Genomic DNA, 21,915 nt, shown 5'->3' on the forward strand with positions numbered 1-21,915 from the left:
CTCTCTCTTCCCTGTCTCTCCCTCTCTCCCTCTCTCTCTTCTCTGTCTCTCCCTCTTCTCTGTCTCTCCTCTCTCTCTTCTATGTCTCTCCCTCTTCTCTGTCTCTCTCTCTTTCTCTGTCTCTCCTCTCTCCCTCTCTCCCTCTCTCTCTTCTCTGTCTCTCCTCTTCTCTGTCTCTCCCTCTCTCTCTTCTATGTCTCTCCCTCTCCTCTGTCTCTCACTCTTCTCTGTCTCTCCCTCTTCTCTGTCTCTCGCTCTTCTCTGTCTCTCTCTCTTCTCTGTCTCTCACTCTTCTCTGTCTCTCTCTCTTCTCTGTCTCTCACTCTTCTCTGTCTCTCTCTCTTCTCTGTCTCTCCCTCTTCTGTCTCTCCCTCTCTCTCTTTTCTGTCTCTCCCTCTTCTCCGTCTCTCCCTCTCTCTCTTCTCTGTCTCTCCCTCTTCGCTGTCTCTCCCTCTTATCTCTCTCTCTCTTCTCTGTCTCTCCGTCTTCTGTCGCTCCCTCTTCTCTGTCTCTCCCTCTTCTCTGTCTCTCCCTCTTCTGGCTCTCCCTCTTCTGGCTCTCCCTCTTCTCTGTCTCTCTCTCTTCTCTGTCTCTCTCTCTTCTCTGTCTCTCCCTCTTCTCTGTCTCTCCCTCTCTCCCGCTCCCTCTTCTCTGTCTCTCCCTCTCTCTCTTCTCTCTCTCCCTCTTCTCTGTCTCTCACTCTTCTCTGTCTCTCCCTTTTCTCTGTCTCTCTCTCTTCCCTGTCTCTTCCTCTCTCCCTCTCTCTCTTCTCTGTCTCTCCCTCTTCTCTGTCTCTCCCTCTCTCTCTTCTATGTCTCTCCCTCTTCTCTGTCTCTCTCTCTTCTGTCTCTCCCTCTCTCCCTCTCTCTTCTCTGTCTCTCCCTCTTCTCTGTCTCTCCCTCTCTCTCTTCTATGTCTCTCCCTCTTCTCTGTCTCTCACTCTTCTCTGTCTCTCCCTCTTCTCTGTCTCTCGCTCTTCTCTGTCTCTCTCTCTTCTCTGTCTCTCACTCTTCTCTGTCTCTCTCTCTTCTCTGTCTCTCACTCTTCTCTCTCTCTCTCTCTCTCTCTCTTTCTCTCCCTCTTCTCTGTCTCTCCCGCTTCTCTGTCTCTCACTCTTCTCTGTCTCTCCCTCTTCTCTGTCTCTCTCTCTTCTCTGTCTCTCCCTCTTCTCTGTCTCTCACTCTTCTCTGTCTCTCCCTCTTCTCTCCCTCTCTCTCGTCTCTGTCTCTCCCTCTTCTCTGTCTCTCCCTCTCTCTCTTCTCTGTCTCTCCGTCTTCTGTCTCCCTCTTCTCTGTCTCTCCCTCTTCTCTGTCTCTCCCTCTTCTGGCTCTCCCTCTTCTGTCTCTCTCTCTTCTCTGTCTCTCTCTCTTCTCTGTCTCTCCCTCTTCTCTGTCTCTCCCTCTCCCCGCTCCCTCTTCTCTGTCAATCCCTCTCTCTCTTCCCTCTCTCCCTCTTCTCTGTCTCTCTCTCTTCTCTGTGTTTCCCTCTCTCCCTCTCTCTCTTCTCTGTCTCTCCCTCTTCTCTGTCTCTCCCTCTCTCTCTTCTATGTCTCTCCCTCTTCTCTGTCTCTCTCTCTTTCTCTGTCTCTCCCTCTCTCCCTCTCTCTCTTCTCTGTCTCTCCCTCTTCTCTGTCTCTCCCTCTCTCTCTTCTATGTCTCTCACTCTTCTCTGTCTCTCACTCTTCTCTGTCTCTCCCTCTTCTCTGTCTCTCCTCTTCTCTGTCTCTCTCTCTTCTCTGTCTCTCACTCTTCTCTGTCTCTCTCTTCTCTGTCTCTCACTCTTCTCTGTCTCTCTCTCTCTCTCTCTCTCTCTTTCTCTCCCTCTTCTCTGTCTCTCCCTCTTCTCTGTCTCTCACTCTTCTCTGTCTCTCCCTCTTCTCTGTCTCTCCCTCTTCTCTGTCTCTCTCTCTTCTCTGTCTCCCCCTCTTCTCTGTCTCTCTTCTTTGTCTCTCTCTTCTCTGTTTCTCCCTCTTCTCTGTCCTTCTCTCTTCTCTGTCTCTCCCTCTTCTCTGTCTCTCCCTCTTCTCTGTCTCTCTCTCTTCTCTGTCTCTCCCTCTTCTCTGTCTCTCTCTCTTCTCTGTCTCTCCCTCTTCTCTGTCTCTCCGTCTCTCTCTCTCTGTCTCTCTCTCTCTGTCTCTTTCTCTCTCTGTCTCTCTCTCTTTCTCTCTCTCTCTCTCTCCCTCTTCTTTGTCTCTCTGTCTCTCTCTCTCTGTGTCTGTCTCTTTCTCTCTCTCTCTCTCTCTTTCTCTCTCTCTATCTCTCCCTCTTCTCTGTCTCTCCCTCTTCTTTGTCTCTCTGTCTCTTTCTCTCTCTGTCTCTTTCTCTCTCTGTCTCTCTCTCTCTCTTTCTCTCTCTATCTCTCCCTCATCTCTGTCTCTCCCTCATCTCTGTCTCTCCCTCTTTTCTGTCTCTCCCTCTTCTCTGTCTCTCCCCCTTCTCTGTCTCTCCCTCATCTCTCTCTCCCTCTTCTCTGTCTCTCCCTCTTCTCTGTCTCTCCCTCTTCTCTGTCTCTCCCTCTTCTCTGTCTCTCACTCTTCTCTGTCTCTCCCTCTTCTCTCTCTCCCTCTTCTCTGTCTCTCCCTCTTCTCTCTCTTTCTCTGTCTCTCTCTTTTCTCTCTTCTCTGTCTCTCTCTCTTCTCTGTCTATCTTCTCTGTCTCTCTCTTCTCTGTCTCCCTCTTCTCTGTCTCTCTATATTCTCTGTCTCTCCCTCTTCTCTGTCTCTCTCTCTTCTCTGTCTCTCCCTCTCTCTTTCTCTGTCTCTCCCTCTTCGCTGTCTCTCCCTCTTCTCTCTCTCTCTCTCTCTCTTCTCTGTCTCTCCGTCTTCTGTCGCTCCCTCTTCTCTGTCTCTCCCTCTTCTCTGTCTCTCCCTCTTCTGGCTCTCCCTCTTCTGTCTCTCCTCTTTCTCTGTCTCTCTCTCTTCTCTGTCTCTCTCTCTTCTCTGTCTCTCCCTCTTCTCTGTCTCTCCCTCTCTCCCCGCTCCCTCTTCTCTCTCTCCCTCTCTCTCTTCTCTCTCTCCCTCTTCTCTGTCTCTCTCTTCCTCTGTCTCTCCCTCTCTCCCTCTCTCTCTTCTCTGTCTCTCCCTCTTCTCTGTCTCTCCCTCTCTCTCTTCTATGTCTCTCCCTCTTCTCTGTCTCTCTCTCTTCTCTGTCTCTCCCTCTCTCCCTCTCTCTCTTCTCTGTCTCTCCCTCTTCTCTGTCTCTCCCTCTCTCTCTTCTATGTCTCTCCCTCTTCTCTGTCTCTCACTCTTCTCTGTCTCTCCCTCTTCTCTGTCTCTCGCTCTTCTCTGTCTCTCTCTCTTCTCTGTCTCTCACTCTTCTCTGTCTCTCTCTCTTCTCTGTCTCTCACTCTTCTCTGTCTCTCTCTCTCTCTCTCTCTCTTTCTCTCCCTCTTCTCTGTCTCTCCCTCTTCTCTGTCTCTCACTCTTCTCTGTCTCTCACTCTTCTCTGTCTCTCCCTCTTCTCTGTCTCTCTCTCTTCTCTGTCTCTCCCTCTTCTCTCCCTCTCTCTCGTCTCTGTCTCTCCCTCTTCTCTGTCTCTCCCTCTTCGCTGTCTCTCCCTCTTCTCTGTCTCTCTCTCTTCTCTGTCTCTCCGTCTTCTGTCGCTCCCTCTTCTCTGTCTCTCCCTCTTCTCTGTCTCTCCCTCTTCTCTGTCTGTCTCCCTCTCTCTCTTCTATGTCTCTCCCTCTTTCTCTGTCTCTCTCTCTTCTCTGTCTCTCCCTCTCTCCTCTCTCTCTTCTCTGTCTCTCCCTCTTCTCTGTCTCTCCCTCTCTCTCTTCTATGTCTCTCCCTCTTCTCTGTCTCTCACTCTTCTCTGTCTCTCCCTCTTCTCTGTCTCTCCTCTTCTCTGTCTCTCTCTCTTCTCTGTCTCTCACTCTTCTCTGTCTCTCTCTCTTCTCTGTCTCTCACTCTTCTCTGTCTCTCTCTCTCTCTCTCTCTCTCACTCTTCTCTTTCTCTCCCTCTTCTCTGTCTCTCCCTCTTCTCTGTCTCTCTCTCTTCTCTGTCTCCCCCTCTTCTCTATCTCTCTTCTTTGTCTCTCTCTTCTCTGTCTCTCCCTCTTCTCTGTCTCTCTCTTCTCTGTCTCTCCCTCTTCTCTGTCCTTCTCTCTTCTCTGTCTCTCCCTCTTCTCTGTCTCTCCCTCTTCTCTGTCTCTCCCTCTTCTCTGTCTCTCCCTCTTCTCTGTCTCTCCCTCTTCTCTGTCTCTCCCTCTGCTCTGTCTCTCTCTCTCTTCTCTGTCTCTCTCTCTTCTCTCCCTCTCTCCTCTTCTCTGTCTCTCTCTCTTCTCTGTCTCTCCCTCTTCTCTGTCTCTCCGTCTCTCTCTCTCTGTCTCTCTCTCTCTGTCTCTTTCTCTCTCTGTCTCTCTCTCTTTCTCTCTCTCTCTCTCTCTCTCCCTCTTCTTTGTCTCTCTGTCTCTCTCTCTCTGTGTCTGTCTCTTTCTCTCTCTCTCTCTCTCTTTCTCTCTCTCTCTCTCCCTCTTCTCTGTCTCTCTCTTCTTTGTCTCTCTGTCTCTCTTCTCTCTCTCTCTCTCTCTTTTTCTCTCTCTGTCTCTTTCTCTCTCTGTCTCTCTCTCTCTCTCTTCTCTCTCTCTCTCTCTCTGTCTCTCTGTCTCTCCTCTCTCTCTGTCTCTCCTCTCTCTCTCTCTCTCTCTCTCTCTCTCTCTCTCTCTCTCTCTCTCTCTCTCTCTCTCTCTCTCTCTCATCTCTCTTTTCTCAATAGTCCTGCTGCCCTTTTAGTCAGCGATTATGAGAGATGGCCAAAGTCATATTTCTTCTGGAGGCCTTAGTAAAGCGTATTTGATGAGGAGGACCTTGTCCATCAGGAGGAGAGAAATATTAGGAGTCCCTCAGGGAGAATGTCAGTAGTCTGGCTGCATCTAGAATGGTGCATTGGGTCATATGAAGTGTGTACTGTATGTAGTGTCGTTATCTGCAGCCTGGAGGATTATTTGATTGTGTTTGACAAGGTAAACAAACAGATGTGTGTCCCTAATGTTTGAGCACCCTATCCCCTTCACTTTCTAGGAGGGCCAGTATACACTTACAATACATCATGTAATCCCTAAATCTCTCTGTTATCCCCCTGACTGGCTTATCTCTAGCATTCACCCCATGATCTCCTGGTGAGCTATGATCTTATTGGATCCCTCCCTTACAAGCCACGACCAACAGGATCGATGATGTGATTTGATTGAATGAAATGCTGTTCCCTGTGATGGACAATACATATACACTGCTTTAATAATACAGTAGTCAGAGAGCACCACAGAAACACAGTGTTGTAGTTGGAAGGTCGGGGGAATTCGTCAATGCAAATTGAGCAGCTGATGAAACCTCGTCCCAAACCGAAAAGAGGATCAATATGTCCAATGGTCATCAGTTAGTACCACTGTGTCCGACAGATTGTGGGGTCACACTCTTTACATCAAAGCCACAGTATGTAGCCATTTTGGCCCCCAACTACTTTCACTTTTTAAATAAATGATACCATTCGAAAGCTTAAAATGTTATTTTTAATAAGCCAATGAGGAAGTGATCTATCACGGCTGTATTCATTATCTATCTAATTAATAATTTGAGCAGCCATTGGGAATGAGTAAATTAGAAGTGTCTCATCTTCTTAGCAGGCATATCAGACTCTAAATGTCAATCAGGCCGAGGACAGGCACAGAGCAGATGTCCGACCATGTCTGTGTTTTTTGGTTATTTATTAGGATCCCTATTATCTGTTGCTCATGCAGCATCTACTCTTTCTGGGGTCCTGTGTGACGTGCTGCTGTCTGGATCAGAGACTCTGAGCCATTGTTCGACATTCCCTTTAAGATGGTCCATACACACTGACTGGTACAGCAACAACCCTGCACTTTGCCGGGGGAGACCCTGTTAGGTGTGTGTGAGCGTGGATGACTCACACACACAGAAACATGGGGGGTTGCTTGTGAGCCTCTACCCCTCAGGCCTAGCTTTATCAGACCGTTCATTGTAGGGAGTGCAGTTCATCTGTAATGTCCTCACATGGACTATGTGCTTTGTTCAGATATGCCCTCCTTATGTTGGGCATAGATGTGCTTTAGTTAGGTATTCTTTACTTCAAAGGTCCTCCTGATGTGTTGTAGACTTGCTGGACCTGTACAGAAATGTACCTCCTGTAGTATCTACAGTACGCCTTCATGAGGTTAGACAAGGCATATGGAACAGTGTTGTAACATTGGCCCTCTCCTGATGCAAGCTGTTTTATTTTATAGACAGAGCTGTAAATGTACAGCTGTGTGTGGAAAAACATCAATGCCCCCTTCTGGATCATGGTGGCATATGAGTCGTCGTCCCCTCCCCATACACACACACACACACACACACACACACACACACACACACACACCGCAGTGTCTTAACCAATACAGAATATGGAAGTGTATCGTATTGTTTGATCAGCTGATGTATAGATTGATCTGATGGCTGATTGTGTGGTCTCGTAGAACCGCCAGCTGCTGAAGGACAGCTTCATGGTGGAGCTGGTGGAGGGAACCAGGAAGCTCCGCCATGTTTTCCTCTTCACCGACCTGCTGCTCTGCGCCAAGCTCAAGAAACAGATCGGAGGGTAAAATAGTCTTCCCATCGTTCTGTCTATGTTCAACTCTTCTTTCTTCTAACATATTCCAGGACATGTCTGTCTTCAAGATGCTAGGATTTCTAATCATATCACTTCCTCTCTCTCTCTCTCTCTCTTTCTCTCTCTCTCTTTCTCTCACTCACTCTATCTTTATCTCCATTCCTCCCTCTCTGCAGGAAGAGTCAGCAGTATGATTCCAAGTGGTACATCCCTCTGTCAGACCTAACCTTCCAGAACGCAGATGAGTCTGAGCCTCTGCACATCCCCCAGGTGCCTGACGAGGAGCTGGACGCCATGAAGGTGAAGATCTCCCACATCAAGAGTGAGATCCAGAGAGAGAAGGTATGTCACAGACAGTGTACAGACACACACACTCACACGCACACATGCATGCATACGCACACACACACATACCATAGTATGTAAATGTAGTTGACAGGTCTTTCTTCTGTCTAGCGAGCCAACAAAGGGTCGAAGGTGATTGACAGGTTGAGGAAGAAGCTGTCGGAGCAGGAGTCTCTTCTGCTGCTCACCTCCCCCAGTATGGCCCTCAGAGTACACAACAGGAACGGCAAGGTGAACCCCTGTCTTCCTCTTCATCACCCTCATCATCATCAACAACAAGCTATCATCACCATCACTATCACCCTCTACTTCATTACAATCGCCATCATCATCTTTGATAGGCTGTATATGATTGTATTGTATCTAAGTGTGTGCTGTGTTTCAGGGTTACATGTTTCTGATGTCATCAGACTACGAGCGCGCTGAGTGGAAGGAGACGATCCAGGAACAGCAGAAGAAATGTAGGTGGCCCTCAGTATTCTACTGTGACTAAATCTCTTCAGTATCACCCTGTAAGCAATGAGTGTTTGAGTAAGGAGCAGCCATTGGCTCAGGATAGATGATAGAAGATGCCCAATAATCTGACCTGTAGTCCATTGTGTAAATTGAACCAACCAATTGAAACCACTAATATTTGCTCACATGCAGCATTAACATACACACTGTACTGCGACATACTGTGTGGGTGACTCTGACCCCTGACCCCTGACCCTATGTTTGTATGGTCCCTCTCCCAGGCTTCAAGAGCTTCTCCCTGACCTCCATGGAGCTACAGATGTTGACCAACTCATGTGTGAAGCTGCAGACTGTCCACCACATCCCACTCACCATCAACAAAGAAGGCCAAGGTACCAGATGTTATTCAATGTTCTGCTCTGACTTCTGGCCCAGAGTTTTTCTGTCAGATGTATCAACTATGTGCTCTGAAGTAGAGAAATTGAGAGAAATCCAAAGACAAATAGGAACAAAATGAAGTTATGGTTGTCAGAACAGTTTGCAGTCTGTAATTATATTTATTAAGGATCCTACTCTTCCTATACAGTGTAAAACACTTGTCACACATTTATTGTGTCCCTCAGGCCACTACTCTACTATCACATTTAGTGTGTCCCTCAGGCCACTACTCTACTATCACATTTAGTGTGTTCCCTCAGGCCACTACTCTACCATTACATTTTATTTTATTTTTTTAACCTTTATTTAACTAGGCAAGTCAGTTAAGAACAAATTCTTATTTTCAATGACAGCCTAGGAACAGTGGGTTAACTGCCTGTTCAGGGGCAGAACGACAGATTTGTACCTTGTCAGCTCGGGGGTTTGAACTTGCAACCTTCCGGTTACTAGTCCAACGCTCTAACCACTAGGCTACCCTGCCGCCCCACATATTTACAATACAATATCCATGTGTAGAGTGTTTGTCTTATCATGTGTACATGTGTCTGTGCCTGTGTGTGTGTCTCTTCACAGTTCCCACTGTTCCATAAGGTGTATAGATTTTTTTATAATTTTTTTTACCCCTTTTTCTCCCCAATTTCATGGTATCCAATTGGTAGTTAGTCTTGTCTCATCGCTGAAACTCCTGTACGGACTCAGGAGAGGCGAAGATCGAGAGTCGTGCGTCCCCCGAAACACGACCCAACCAAGCCGCACTGCTTCTTGACACAATGCCCGCTTAACCCTGAATCTAGCCGCACCAATGTGTCGGAGGAAACACCGTACACCTGGCGACCGTGTCAGAGTCCATTGCGCCCGGCCCGCCACAGGAGTCGCTAGAGCGCAATGGGACAAGACCATCCCTGCCGGCCAAACCCTCCCCTAACTCGGACGTCACTGGGCCAATGGTGCGCCGCCCCATGGGTCTCCGGTCGCGGCCGGCTACGGAAGCCTGGACTCAAACCAGGATCTCTAGTGGCACAGCTAACACTGTGGTGCAGTGCCTTAAACCACTGTGCCACTCGGGAGGCCGAAGGTGTATTTTTATCGGTTTTATTAATCTGATTCTACTGCCTAGATCAGTTACCTGATGTAGAATAGAGTTACTGTGCGCCTCCCATAATCTGTTTTGGACTTGGGGATTGTGAAGGGCCCTTTGGTGGCATGTCTTGTGGGGTATTTATGGGTGTCTGAGTTGTGTGCTCTTAGTTAATCTCTCATCCAATTTGAGCCATGCATATTATTAATGTTAGCTCTCAGTGTAAATTTAAGGGCCAGCCGTGCTGCCCTGTTCTGAGCCAATTGTAATTTTCCAAAGTTCCTCTTTGTGGCACCTGACCACACGACTGAACAGTAGTCCAGGTGCGAGAAAACTAGAGCTTGTAGGACCTGCCTTCTTGATAGTGCTGTTAAGAAGGTAGAGCAGGGCTTTATTATGGACAGACTTCTCTCCATTTTAGCTACTGTTGTATCAATATGTTTTGACCATGACAGTTTACAATCCAGGGTTACTCCAAGCAGTTTAGTCACCTCAACTTGCTCAATTTCTACATCATTTATTACTATATTTAGTTGAGGTTTATGGTTTAGTGAATATTCTGTCCAAAATACAATGTTTTTAGTTTGTGAAATATTTAGGACTAACTTATTCCTTGCCACCCATTCTGAAACTAACTGCAGCTCTTTAAGTGTTTTTACTCACTGTTGTAGCTGATGTGTCTAGTGTTGAGTCATCCACATACATAGACACACTGGCTTTACTCAAGGCCAGTAGAATGTCATTAGTAAAGATTGAAAAAAGTAAGGGTCCTAGACAGCTTCCCTGGGAAATTCTTGATTCTACCTGGATTATGTTGGAGAGGCTTCCATTAAAGAACATCCCTATGTGTTCTGTTATACAGGTAACTCTTTATCCAATATGTTTTTCCAGCAGCAGACTATGATCGATAATGTCAAAATCCGCACTGATGTCTAACAAAACAGCTCCCACAATCTTTTTATCATCAATTTCTCTCAGCTAATCATCAGTCATTTGTGTAAGTGCTGTGCTTGTTGAATGACCTTCCCTATAAGCATGCTGAAATACTTTTGTCAATTTGTTTACTGTAAAATAGCATTGTATCTGGTTAGACACCATTTTTTCCAGAAGTTTACTAAGGGGTGGTACCAGGCTGATTGGTCGGCTATTTGAGTCAGTAAAGGGGGCTTTACTATTCTTGGGTAGTGGAATGACTTTAGCTTCACTCCAGGCCTGAGGGAACACACTTTTAGATTGAAAATATGGCGAACTGGAGTGGCAATATCATCCACTATTATCCTCAGTAATTTTCCAACCATGTTGTCAGACCCCGGTGGCTTATCATTGTTGAATGACAACAATCATTTTTTCACTTCTTCCACACTACAGAATTCAAAATGACAATGCTTGTCTTTCATAATTTGGTCAGATATACTTGTGTACTATGTGTAGTGTCAGTGTTTGTTGCTGGCATGCCATGCCTAAGTTTGCTAATCTTGCCAATGAAAAAAACATTAAAGTAGTTGGCAATATCAGTGGGTTTTGTGATGAATGAGCCATCTGATTTAATGATAGACCTGAGTTTGCCTTTTGGCCCCAAATGTAATTGAAGGTGCTCCAAAGCATTTTGTTATCGTTCTTTATGTCATTTATCTTTGTTTCATGGTGTAGTTTAGTTTCTAGAGTGAAGAAAATAGAGTTATTTTGGGATCTTTAAAGTTTCATTCAGCATTCCAATGTTAACATGGATCTACAGGTAATTGCCACTGACAAAATAAAGGAAACGCCAACATAAAGTGTCTTAATAGGGTGTTGAGACACCAGAACAGCTTCAATGTCACTTGGCATTCTACAAGTGTCTGAAACTTTATTAGGGGGATGAAACACCATTCTTCCACGAGAAATTCCATAATTTGGTGTTTTCTTGATGGTGATGAAAAACGCAGTTTCAGGCGCTGCTCCAGAATCTCCCATATGTTGTCACGCCCTGACCTTAGTTATCTTTGTTTTCTTTATTATTTTGGTTAGGTCAGGGTGTGACGAGGGTGATATATGTGTTTTGACCCTATCTAGGGTTTTTGTATGTTTATGGGGTTTTCCAGTCTAGGGGTTTTTATGTCTATGGTTGCCTAGATTGGTTCTCAATCAGAGGCAGCAGTTTATCGTTGTCTCTGATTGGGGACCATATTTAGGTAGCCATATGCCTTGGATAGTTTGTGGGTTATTGTCTATGTATAGTTTCCTGTGTCAGCACTGGATGTTTATAGCGGCACATTTGTTTTGTATAGTTTGTTGTGTTCTTCGTTCATTAAAAGAAGAATGTATTCTAATCACGCTGCGCTTTGGTCTCCTCTATACGACGAACGTGACATTTGTGTTCAGATCTGGTGACTGAGACACACACCATTTAAACCCCCTATACTCCTTTAAGACCCCCCTTTCAAAGTCACTGAGATCTCTTCTTCTACCCATGGATGTCAAAATAATGGGCAACTGGGCATTTTATACATGACCCCTGAGCATGATGCCATGTTAATTGCTGAATTAACTCCGCACCTGCTTTCAATATACATTGTATCCCTCATTTACTCAAGTGTTTCCTTTTATTTTGTCAGTTTATCTGTATATTCCATTCCTCTCTAAGCCTTCATCTCTCTTCCTTGTGTTTTTCCAGAGGATGAATCCCCTGGCCTCCATGGATTCCTGAATGTAATCGTCCACTCTGCCTCGGGCCTCAAACAGAGCTTGAGTGAGTGACCCTCCACCGAGAAGTGCCTCTACACTGTACATACTTTACAGGAGTAATAACACAGGCATTATGCTGCGCCCCAAATGGCACGCTATTCCCTTTATAGTGCACTACTCTGGTCAAAGTAGTACACTATATAGGGAATAGGGTGTAATTTGAGACACCCTTACGCTAAGCTTACAGGGGCCACAGCTGTTCTGTAAAACTGTTCTGGTGAATGTCATATAATTTGTTAGAGGTCACTTCAACATATATTTCATGTGATTTTGTAATAACATTGTTCTAAAATTGTTCTCATCAACAGTAGTATGTTTTACGTTTATAACAGTTCATTTAAAGAGGGTATCATATTGAGATCACATAGAGAAGTTTTCCTGACCAAAATGGCAGATTGTTTTGTTGGTAGGATGCCAATGTCCATTCTACTGTTTTATTTAATTTTGTGTTGTATTGTCATAGAGACCACTACTAGTCATAGTCTTTTGGGTGAATCTACAGTTGAAGTCGGATGTTTACATACACTTAGGTTGGAGTCATTGAAACTAGTTTTTCAACAACTCCACAAATTTCTTGTTAACAAACTATAGTTTTGGCAAGTTGGTTAGGACATCTACTTTGTGCATGACACAAGTCATTTTTCCAACAATTGTTTAGGCAGATTATGTCATTTATAAGTCACTGTATCACAATTCCAGTGGGTCAGAAGTTTACATACACTAAGTTGACTGTGCCTTTAAACAGCCTTGCCTTTAAATGATGTCATGGCATTAGAAGCTTGTGATAGGCTAATTGACATCATTTGAGTCAATTGGAGGAGTACCTGTGGATGTATTTCAAGACCTACCTTCAAACTCAGTGCCTCTTTACTTGACATGATGGGAAAATCAAAAGAAATCAGCCAATATCTCAGAAACAAAATTGTAGACCTCCACAAGTCTGGTTCATCCTTGGGAGCAATTTCCAAACGCCTGAAGGTACCACGTTCATCTGTACAAACAATAGTATGCAAGTATAAACACCATGTGACCACGCAGCCGTCATAACGCTCAGGAAGGAGACCCGTTCTGTCTCCTAGAGATGAACGTACTTTGGTGCGAAAAGTGCAAATCAATCCCAGAACAACAGCAACGGACCTTGTGAAGATGCTGAAGGAAACCAGTACAAAAGTATCTATATCCACAGTAAAACGAGTCCTATATCGACATAACCTGAAAGGCCACTCAGCAAGGAAGAAGCCACTGCTCCAAAACCACCATAAAAAAGCCAGACTACGGTTTGCAACTGCACATGGGGACAAAGATGGCACTTTTTTGGAGAAATGTCCTCTGGTCTGATGAAAAAAAAATAGAACTGTTTGGCCATAATGACCATCGTTATGTTTGGAGGAAAAATGGGGAGGCTTGCAAGCAGAAGAACACCATCCCAACCGTGAAGCATGGGGGTGGCAGCAGCATGTTATGGGGGTGCTTTGCTGCAGGTGGGACTGGTGCACTTCACACAAAATAGATGGCATCATGAGGCAGGAAAATTATGTGGATATATTGAAGCAACATCTCAATACATCAATCAAGTTAAAGCTTGGTTGCAAATGGGTCTTCCAAATGGACAATGACCCCAAGCATACTTCCAAAGTTGTGACAAAATGGCTTAAGGACAACAAAGTCAAGGTATTGGAGTGGCCATCACAAAGCCCTGACCTCAATCCTATAGAAAATGTGTGAGCAGAACTGAACAAGCGTGTGCGAGTAAGGAGGCCTGCAAACCTGACTCCGTTACACCAGCTCTGTCAGGAGGAATGGGCCTAAATTCACCCAACTTATTGTGGGAAGCTTGTGGAAGGCTACCCGAAAAGTTTGACCCAAGTTACACAATTTAAAGGCCATGCTACCAAATGCTAATTGAGAGTATGTAAACTTCAGACCCACTGGGAATGTGATGAAAAAAATAAAAGCTTAAATAATTCTCTCTTCTATTATTCTGACATTTCACATTCTTAAAATAAAGTGGTGATCCTAACTGACCTAAGACAGGGAATTTTTACTGGGTATAAATGTCAGGAAAAAACTGAGTTTAAATATATTTGGCTCAGGTGCATGTAAACTTCAAAACTGTAACTGTGACTGCATCTCCTCTTCTCCTCTCAGATCTGTACTGCACGTTAGAGGTGGACTCCTTTGGCTACTTTGCGAACAAAGCCAAGACGCGGGTGTATCGCTATACCACAGAGCCCAAATGGAACGAGGTAAAAACTTGTACTGGTATTACCAGACATATGCGGAGTACAGTATCTGCATTTTCTGGGTACTACCAAGACCAAGACATCTGGTGTTGTGATGTAGTAGTGTCTTAATGAGAAAGCCGTATGGCCTCTTCAGTAAGGAGGTAACGGCAGAGAGCACATAAACACACCCACACAACGTCGTCACGTATCACGGTGCTGGATGTCAGAGCCAAACACAAAGTGCTTGTGCGTCATGAGAGCTATGAGAGCGCACACAACAGTTTTAAAACACAATTGGTGAATTTGTTTATCTGCAGCAGGAATTTTCCATCAGGCCCAAGGAACTGCTGCTGCTTCTGCTACTAAATTACATTGCTCAGCAAAGTGGAAATAGTGTTCGCTAATGAGGAGCTTCTGATGATGACTCATGTCTGTGGAAATGTTAATGGAATGTGTTGTGGCCCCTAACCGTGTGGGAAACATATGCAGTGTTTTCCTTTACATAACTAACGGGAATCTCCGTCAGCTGTGCTGTCTGCTGTTGACAATATGTTCACATTTACAGCACTTAACTGATAACGGGTACACTCTTAGAAAAAAGGTGCTATCTAGAACCTAAAAGGGTTCTTTGGCTGTCCCCATAGGAGAAACCTTTGAAGAACCCTTTTTGATTCCAGGTAGAACCCTATTGGGTTCCATGGAACCAGAAAGGATTCTACATGGAACCAAAAAGTGTTCTCCTATGGGGACAACCGAAGAGTTTTGTAAGAGTGTACAGATGAACCTTATTGAGCATCTTTTGGAAGAGACTTTCATGCCATCCTCATTGAAAGCCGTATAAAGACTAAAAGCTGCATCTCTGCCTCCGTCTGCTCTCTTATTTGAGTCCCACAGTAGATGGGCATCATCCTCACCAGTCCTGAAACCCCTAATGCTTTACATTGGTCCTTCGAGAAATGACTGTAAAGCTACTTTAGGCAGTCTGTGGTTTCTGTGGCATTTTCTCTCATAACTTGTCTGTTTTTTTCTCTTTCTCTCTCTCTCATTCTCTCTGTCTCTCTCTTTCTGTTTCTCTCTCTCTCTCTTTCTGTTTCTCTCTCTCTCTTTCTGTTTCTCTCTCTCTCTTTCTGTTTCTCTCTCTCTCTTTCTGTTTCTCTCTCTCTCTTTCTGTTTCTCTCTCTCTCTTTCTGTTTCTCTCTCTCTCTTTCTGTCTCTCTCTCTTTCTGTTTCTCTCTCTCTCTTTCTGTTTCTCTCTCTCTCTCTCTCTTCTTTCTGTTTCTCTCTCTCTCTCTTTCTGTCTCTCTCTCTTTCTGTTTCTCTCTCTTTCTGTTTCTCTCTCTCTCTCTTTCTGTTTCTCTCTCTCTCTTTCTGTTTCTCTCTCTCTCTTTCTGTTTCTCTCTCTCTCTTTCTGTTTCTCTCTCTCTCTCTTTCTGTCTCTCTCTCTCTTTCTGTTTCTCTCTCTCTCTTTCTGTTTCTCTCTCTCTCTCTTTCTGTTTCTCTCTCTCTCTTTTCTGTTTCTCTCTCTCTCTTCTGTTTCTCTTCTCTCTCTCTCTCTCTTTCTGTTTCTCTCTCTCTTTCTGTTTCTCTCTCTCTCTCTTTCTGTTTCTCTCTCTCTCTCTTTCTGTTTCTCTCTCTCTCTCTTTCTGTTTCTCTCTCTCTCTCTTTCTGTTTCTCTCTCTCTCTCTTTCTGTCTCTCTCTCTCTTTCTGTTTCTCTCTTTCTCTCTCTTCGTTTCTCTCTCTTTCTGTTTCTCTCTTTCTCTCTCTTCGTTTCTCTCTCTTTCTGTTTCTCTCTTTCTCTCTCTTCGTTTCTCTCTCTTTCTGTTTCTCTCTTTCTCTCTCTTCGTTTCTCTCTCTTTCTGTTTCTCTCTCTCTCTCTGTGTCTCTGTCTCTCTCTCTGTCTCTGCTCCAGGAGTTTGAGATAGACCTGGAGGGCTCTCAGACCCTGAGGCTGCTGTGTTATGAGAAGAGCTACAACAAGACCAAGCAGAACAAAGAGGACGGAGACAGCACCGACCGCATCATCGGCAAAGGACAGATCCCGGTACGTCATCACCTTCACGCTGTTATGTCACCATAGTAACAGCCTGATGGTTATGACAGTGTGGTGAGATTGTGGTCTGAATGTCCTAGATGTGGACTAAACACTGCTGAGTGCTCAGCTGATTTAATTAATGAATTAGCTAATTATGTGAGTAGTAGGATAGACTGTCTACAGTGATTAGATGTGTAAATTGCAGACTTAGAACCTGCAAAAATGCATCCAATAGGTAAATAGCCCTGACTAGCTCTAGTCATAACCCAACTGAGCTTCAGAACCAGATAGTTGAGCCAATAACCCGTGAAAAGCTGTAGAGAGACCGGGGACAACACATGGATTGGGTCATGATCAGGAACTATGAGTTGAGTGAACTGCTCTTCTTTGCTTTTATTTATTAGTTTTTTTGTTTGGAGAATGTATGTTAGAGGGTAACAGTATCAGCCCATCTTGACTGTGGTTGAATCAGGGTCCATAAATAACGTGTTCTTCCTGTAAATATTATGTGCCTATGAGTCTGTCCCAAGGGTAACCAGATCTGGTGTGTGTGTGCGTTCACATCTCTTTTTGCATGTGGGTAGTGAGGGATGGAATGCTGGATAGGGCCTGGTAGGATTTTTGTACATGGACCTTCATGTTTCAAGGAAAGGCAGGTGAATAAAGACATTGGTTAGTGTATCTGTCACGGGTTGTCGTCAGAAGAGGACCAAAGTGCAGCGTGGTGTGAATGCATCATTTTAATGGATGACGAAAACACAAAGTAAACTGAACAAAACGACAACCGTGACGCTAATAAACAATAGTGCTGACACAAACACTACACATAGACAATCACCCACAATGACAAAACAGGCTACCTAAATATGGTTCCCAATCAGAGACAACGACTAACACCTGCCTCTGATTGAGAACCATATCAGGCCAAACACAGAAACAGACAAACTAGACATACAACATAGAATGCCCACTCAGATCACACCCTTACCAAACAAAACATATAAACATACAAAGCAAACTAAGATCAGAGCGTGACAGTATCAGATCCATGGAGCCTCTGCTTTGATCTGGTCCACGTCCTGGGGGTGTACTGTTCCCTATCCCCCTATTTGGACAGGTGTGTGTGTGTGTGTGTGTGTGTGTGTGTGTGTGTGTGTGTGTGTGTGTGTGTGTGTGTAAACCTTTCAGTATTCAGTGATGTCCAATAACAGACACAGTTACCCGGCCAGGGGCAGTCTTGTAGGGTGTAGTTGTCCCCAAAAACGAGTTAAGTTTTGCAATTTCACAAGGTGTTAATGTTGGGGAAGATATCGCTGATCCTGGATCTGTATCTATGGTATACCCTAGAGAAGTGGCTGGAGACAGATAGTGAGTTCTTCTCTGGTTTGTCAAAATCAATCAAACCAAATTGTATTTGTCACGTGCACCGAATACAACAAGATGAAGACTTGAAATACTTACTGCTTAGATGTGGATATAGATCCCCTCTAGTGGTTACCATGGTAACTGTGATAATTGCCATGCCAACTGTAATGGTGGTTCAAAAATGTGTAATCAAACTGTGTGAATGCTCATCAACACAAAATCATCCCCTACCCCAGTCTGTACATACTGTACCATGTGTTTGCTTATGGATCACTGTGTTCTCTCATCCTCTGATGTATGTGCTATGTTGCTCAGTAGTCTTCTAATACATAGCTTCATAATGATGGAGAGAGACCAAGTCCCCCGGCGGTTCACACACAAACAAACACAGCAGTAGGCCATGTTGCCAAAGCTGAGCAGCTTTGTATGAAAGCCCCAGCTGATGATTCAGATGATCTTTTCGTCCAAACACACATATAGAGGGTGGGAATTTGGCACACTGGGATGGGCTCGCTAAGCAGGGTGTAGTGGGGGGAGGGGGGACACCCAGGGAAGAGAGGGGTTGGTAGGGTTACTCAAGGCTTGGCTGGAGGCCACTGGGGGGATGGTACATTTTACAGCCTACACCAAAACTAACTTAAGCATAGGGATTAGCTGTAACTAATAGAGAAGAGAGGAGGAGAGAGGGAAGAAAAGGAGGAGGGGGGATAATGCAGAAGAGAGGGGAGGAGACCGAGAGAGGTGCATAAACAAGCGGTCGTCCTGTAGTGCAATCCACACCTGTGTGTATGAGGACGTACTTTAGCTTGTGATCCTCACACACTCCTCAGAGTGAGCGTGGCAGGTGTGTGTTGGGTGAAACAGCTTTCCTGGACCACTGGAGACCATTATCGACTGGGCCCTTTAGGCTACACACAGAGACAGGATACACACCTACTGAGACTACAGCTCTACTGACGGAGGAAATGAAAGAAAGAAAGAGGAACAAAAGAGAGAAAGAGGAGGAGAAAAGAATGAGAGGGGCAGTATGGGCCTGATAGGAGCATCTACCACCAACTCCCTCATACCACAGAACATGTACACTAGACAGAAGCCAAATGGGTAAAGAATATCTTACTAGTTTGGAGACTTTGTCAGTCTCTCTGCACAGAGAGCCATGACAGGTGAAGTAGTTGAGTAGATGGGATGCAAGGCAAGGCCTGCACTCTGTTGGCCAGACACTGTGTGGAGGGCACTATGGAGAGGGAGAGGGGACAGGAGGTCTCCAGCCTGGGGCGACCTACTGGGGGGGGTCAAAGCCATGGAGGTGTGTACGCAGTGCCCTGCTGAGACGCATGGTAACCCCACTCACTGCTAGGACAACTGATGTTCAATAGTTTGACAGAAACAAATCATATATACGGGGAGGGGAATTGGCAACTGTGTGTGTGCTTGTGCGTGTGTGTGAATTGATGATGCATTATAAGGTAGCCTAATGTTGGTGTTTTCTTGTCTGTATGTGTGTTTGAGTCTGTTAGTGTCTCTGTGTATTGGTGTACTAACCAACCATCTGGTTTTGCTCCCTCCAGCTTGATCCCCAGACGCTCCTAGGCAAAGACTGGCAGAGAACGGTCATCCCCATGACCGGGGTGAGTGTGTGTGTGAGTGTGTCAGCACCATTAAAAGGAGGAGTCTGTGTCTGTGTTTGTGCCATGCCATGTGATCCTATAAATGTTGGTTGTTACTTATCCTTAACTAATCTGCTTCTTATCTTTACTAACTAACCATCTGTTGTCATTGTAAACTGGTTTAAACTGTCATTTCACCCTTTCTCCCATTGCTCCAGATGGAGGTAAAGCTTTCTATGAAGTTTACCAGCCGAGAGTTTAGTCTGAAGAGGATGCCGTCACGGAAACCCATGGGCGTGTTCGGAATCAAGATTTCCACAGTGACCAAGTGAGTTCAATATTCCCCTCATATAAATATATCCTGAACACACTCTCTGACCACTGACAGTTGAAGTCAGAAGTTTACATACATTTAGGTTGGAGTCATTAAAACTAGTTTTTCAACGACTCCACAAATGTCTTGTTAACAAACTATAGTTTTGGCAAGTCGGTTAGGACATCTACTTTGTGCATGACACAAGTAATTTTTCCAACAATTGTTTACAGACAGATTATTTCACTTTCACTTTCACTTTCACTTCACATAATTCACTGTATCACAATTCTAGTGGGTCAGAAGTTTACATACACTAAGTTGACTGTGCCTTTAAACAGCTTGGAAAATTCCAGAAAACGATGTTATGGCTTTAGAAGCTTCTGATTGGCTAATTGACATCATTTGAGTCAATTGTTGGAGTACCCGTGGATGTATTTCAAGGCCCACCTTCAAACTCAGTGCCTCTTTGCTTGACATCATGGGAAAATCAAAAGAAATCAGCCAAGACCTCAGAAAAGAAATTGTAGACCTCCACAAGTTTGGTTCATCCTTGGGAGCAATTTCCAAACGCCTGAAGGTACCATGTTCATCTGTACAAACAATAGTATGCAAGTATAAACACCATGGGACCACGCAGCCGTCATACCGCTCAGGAAGGAGAAGCGTTCTGTCTCCTAGAGATGAACATACTTTGGTGCGAAAAGTGCAAATCAATCCCAGAACAACAGCAAAGGACCCTGTGAAGATGCTGGAGGAAACCAGTACAAAAGTATCTATATCCACAGTAAAACGAGTCCTATAACGACATAACCTGAAAGGCCGCTCAGCAAGGAAGAAGCCACTGCTCCAAAACCACCATAAAAAAGCCAGACTACCGTTTGCAACTGCACATGGGGACAAAGATTGTACTTTTTGGAGAAATGTTCTCTGGTCTGATGAAAAAAAAAATAGAACTGTTTGGCCATAATGACCATCGTTATGTTTGGAGGAAAAAGGGGGAGGCTTGCAAGCAGAAGAACACCATCCAAACCGTGAAGCATGGGGGTGGCAGCATCATGTTGTGGGGGTGCTTTGCTGCAGGAGGGACTGGTGCACTTCACAAAATAGATGGCATCATGAGGCAGGAAAATTATGTGGATATATTGAAGCAACATCTCAAGACATCAGTCAAGTTAAAGCTTGGTTGCAAATGGGTCTTCCAAATGGACAATGACCCCAAGCATACTTCCAAAGTTGTGGCAAAATGGCTTAAGGACAACAAAGTCAAGGTATTGGAGTGTCCATCACAAAGCCCTGACCTCAATCCTATAGAACATTTGTGAGCAGAACTGAAAAAGCGTGTGCGAGCAAGGAGGCCTACAACCTGACTCAGTTACACCAGCTCTGTCAGGAGGAATGGGCCAAAATTCACCCAACTTATTGTGGGAAGCTTGTGGAAGGCTACCCGAACATTTTGACCCAAGTTAAACAATTTAAAGGCCATGCTACCAAATGCTAATTGAGAGTATGTAAACTTCAGACCCACTGGGAATGTGATGAAAGAAATAAAAGCTTAAATAAATCATTCTCTCTTCTATTATTCTGACATTTCACATTCTTAAAATAAAGTGGTGATCCTAACTAGCCTAAGACAGGGAATTTTTACTACGATTAAATGTCAGGAATTGTGAAAAGTTTAAATGTATTTGGCTAAGGTGTATGTAAACTTCTGACTTCAACTGTATATGGTAACCATGCAGAAAGCCTGCTGTAACACAGCCAGAGAATCTCTCTGAGGAAAGGAGGAGGGAGGAGAGAAGGGAGGTAGAGGGACAGACAGGACCCCCTGTGGCGATTGTGAGCCTTTCAATCCAGATAATCCCAACTACATTTCCATGTCACGACTCACTCACTCCCCCATGCACCAGCCCTGGTCAGGAACTGATCTGTTCCTCTTCTTCAGTCTGATAAGAGATCACAAAAAGTCTGGCAAAGCATCTTGCAAACCTCAGATTTTTTTCCCAAATGGCACCCTACTCCCTATATAGTGCACCACTTTTGACCAGAGAGCTATGGGCCATGGTCAAAGGTAGTACACTATGTAAGGAGGAAGGTGCCATTTGGGACACTGCCTGAGAATAGCCAAGTAACAAAGGAGAGATTTGTTTGGTTTTTACAGAAGGGGGGTCCTTACTGGAAAATACACACAAGCTCTGAGGCCCTAGGCATACAATTAGTCTAGAATCATACCAGACACTAATACAGACCTGTACACTACACTTGCTTAGCGTAAATGAGGGAAATACCTCCCAGGTTGACCTAGTTCATGTATACTGAATATACTGTGTAAGTCTTTGAATCTTGAGTGTTTGTACTTTAGTCCTAAATCAATATAAACAATGATGTTACTCTTAACGTGTCTTTTTGCCTTGTTTGCCCCTCCACCACTAGATCTCCCTTTTGCTGCAGTTAGATAGATACAGAGTGGTCTTTTATGGTCTTGTAAGTAGTATTGGTTGTGGCTACTACTTTACTCTACACAGACTCTGAGTGTTCCTATGGTGCACACTTTGGTGATGCATACTTTGGTAGTGTCTATCTATGGAGAGACTGTCTTAATGGCCCTTGGCATGGGGCACTGAGCAGACACCTGGCAGGCGGTGTACCCCATCCTCAGACAGTCCCTCAGTTGTCCCCTGGCCTCACCTGGCATGGCCTGGTAGCATGCTCCGCAGGACGGTTGGCAA

At 44.9% G+C, this 21,915-nt stretch overlaps 1 protein-coding gene across 1 annotated transcript in view; it reads left to right on the forward strand.

Moving 5' to 3' along the window:
- Window positions 1-21,915, forward strand: part of LOC112220366 (breakpoint cluster region protein-like) — a 186,996-nt gene that overhangs the window by 154,797 nt on the left and 10,284 nt on the right. Inside the window, exons 9-18 of the mRNA XM_042302391.1 lie at window positions 6,469-6,590; window positions 6,779-6,944; window positions 7,059-7,178; window positions 7,333-7,408; window positions 7,685-7,795; window positions 11,573-11,647; window positions 13,792-13,889; window positions 15,779-15,910; window positions 18,835-18,894; window positions 19,092-19,201. Coding sequence (XP_042158325.1) covers window positions 6,469-6,590; window positions 6,779-6,944; window positions 7,059-7,178; window positions 7,333-7,408; window positions 7,685-7,795; window positions 11,573-11,647; window positions 13,792-13,889; window positions 15,779-15,910; window positions 18,835-18,894; window positions 19,092-19,201 — 1,070 coding nt within the window. The remainder of the gene's footprint in view (window positions 1-6,468; window positions 6,591-6,778; window positions 6,945-7,058; window positions 7,179-7,332; window positions 7,409-7,684; window positions 7,796-11,572; window positions 11,648-13,791; window positions 13,890-15,778; window positions 15,911-18,834; window positions 18,895-19,091; window positions 19,202-21,915) is intronic.

The sequence above is a fragment of the Oncorhynchus tshawytscha genome, linkage group LG20, assembly GCF_018296145.1.
Source record: "Oncorhynchus tshawytscha isolate Ot180627B linkage group LG20, Otsh_v2.0, whole genome shotgun sequence".
NCBI lineage: Eukaryota > Metazoa > Chordata > Actinopteri > Salmoniformes > Salmonidae > Oncorhynchus > Oncorhynchus tshawytscha.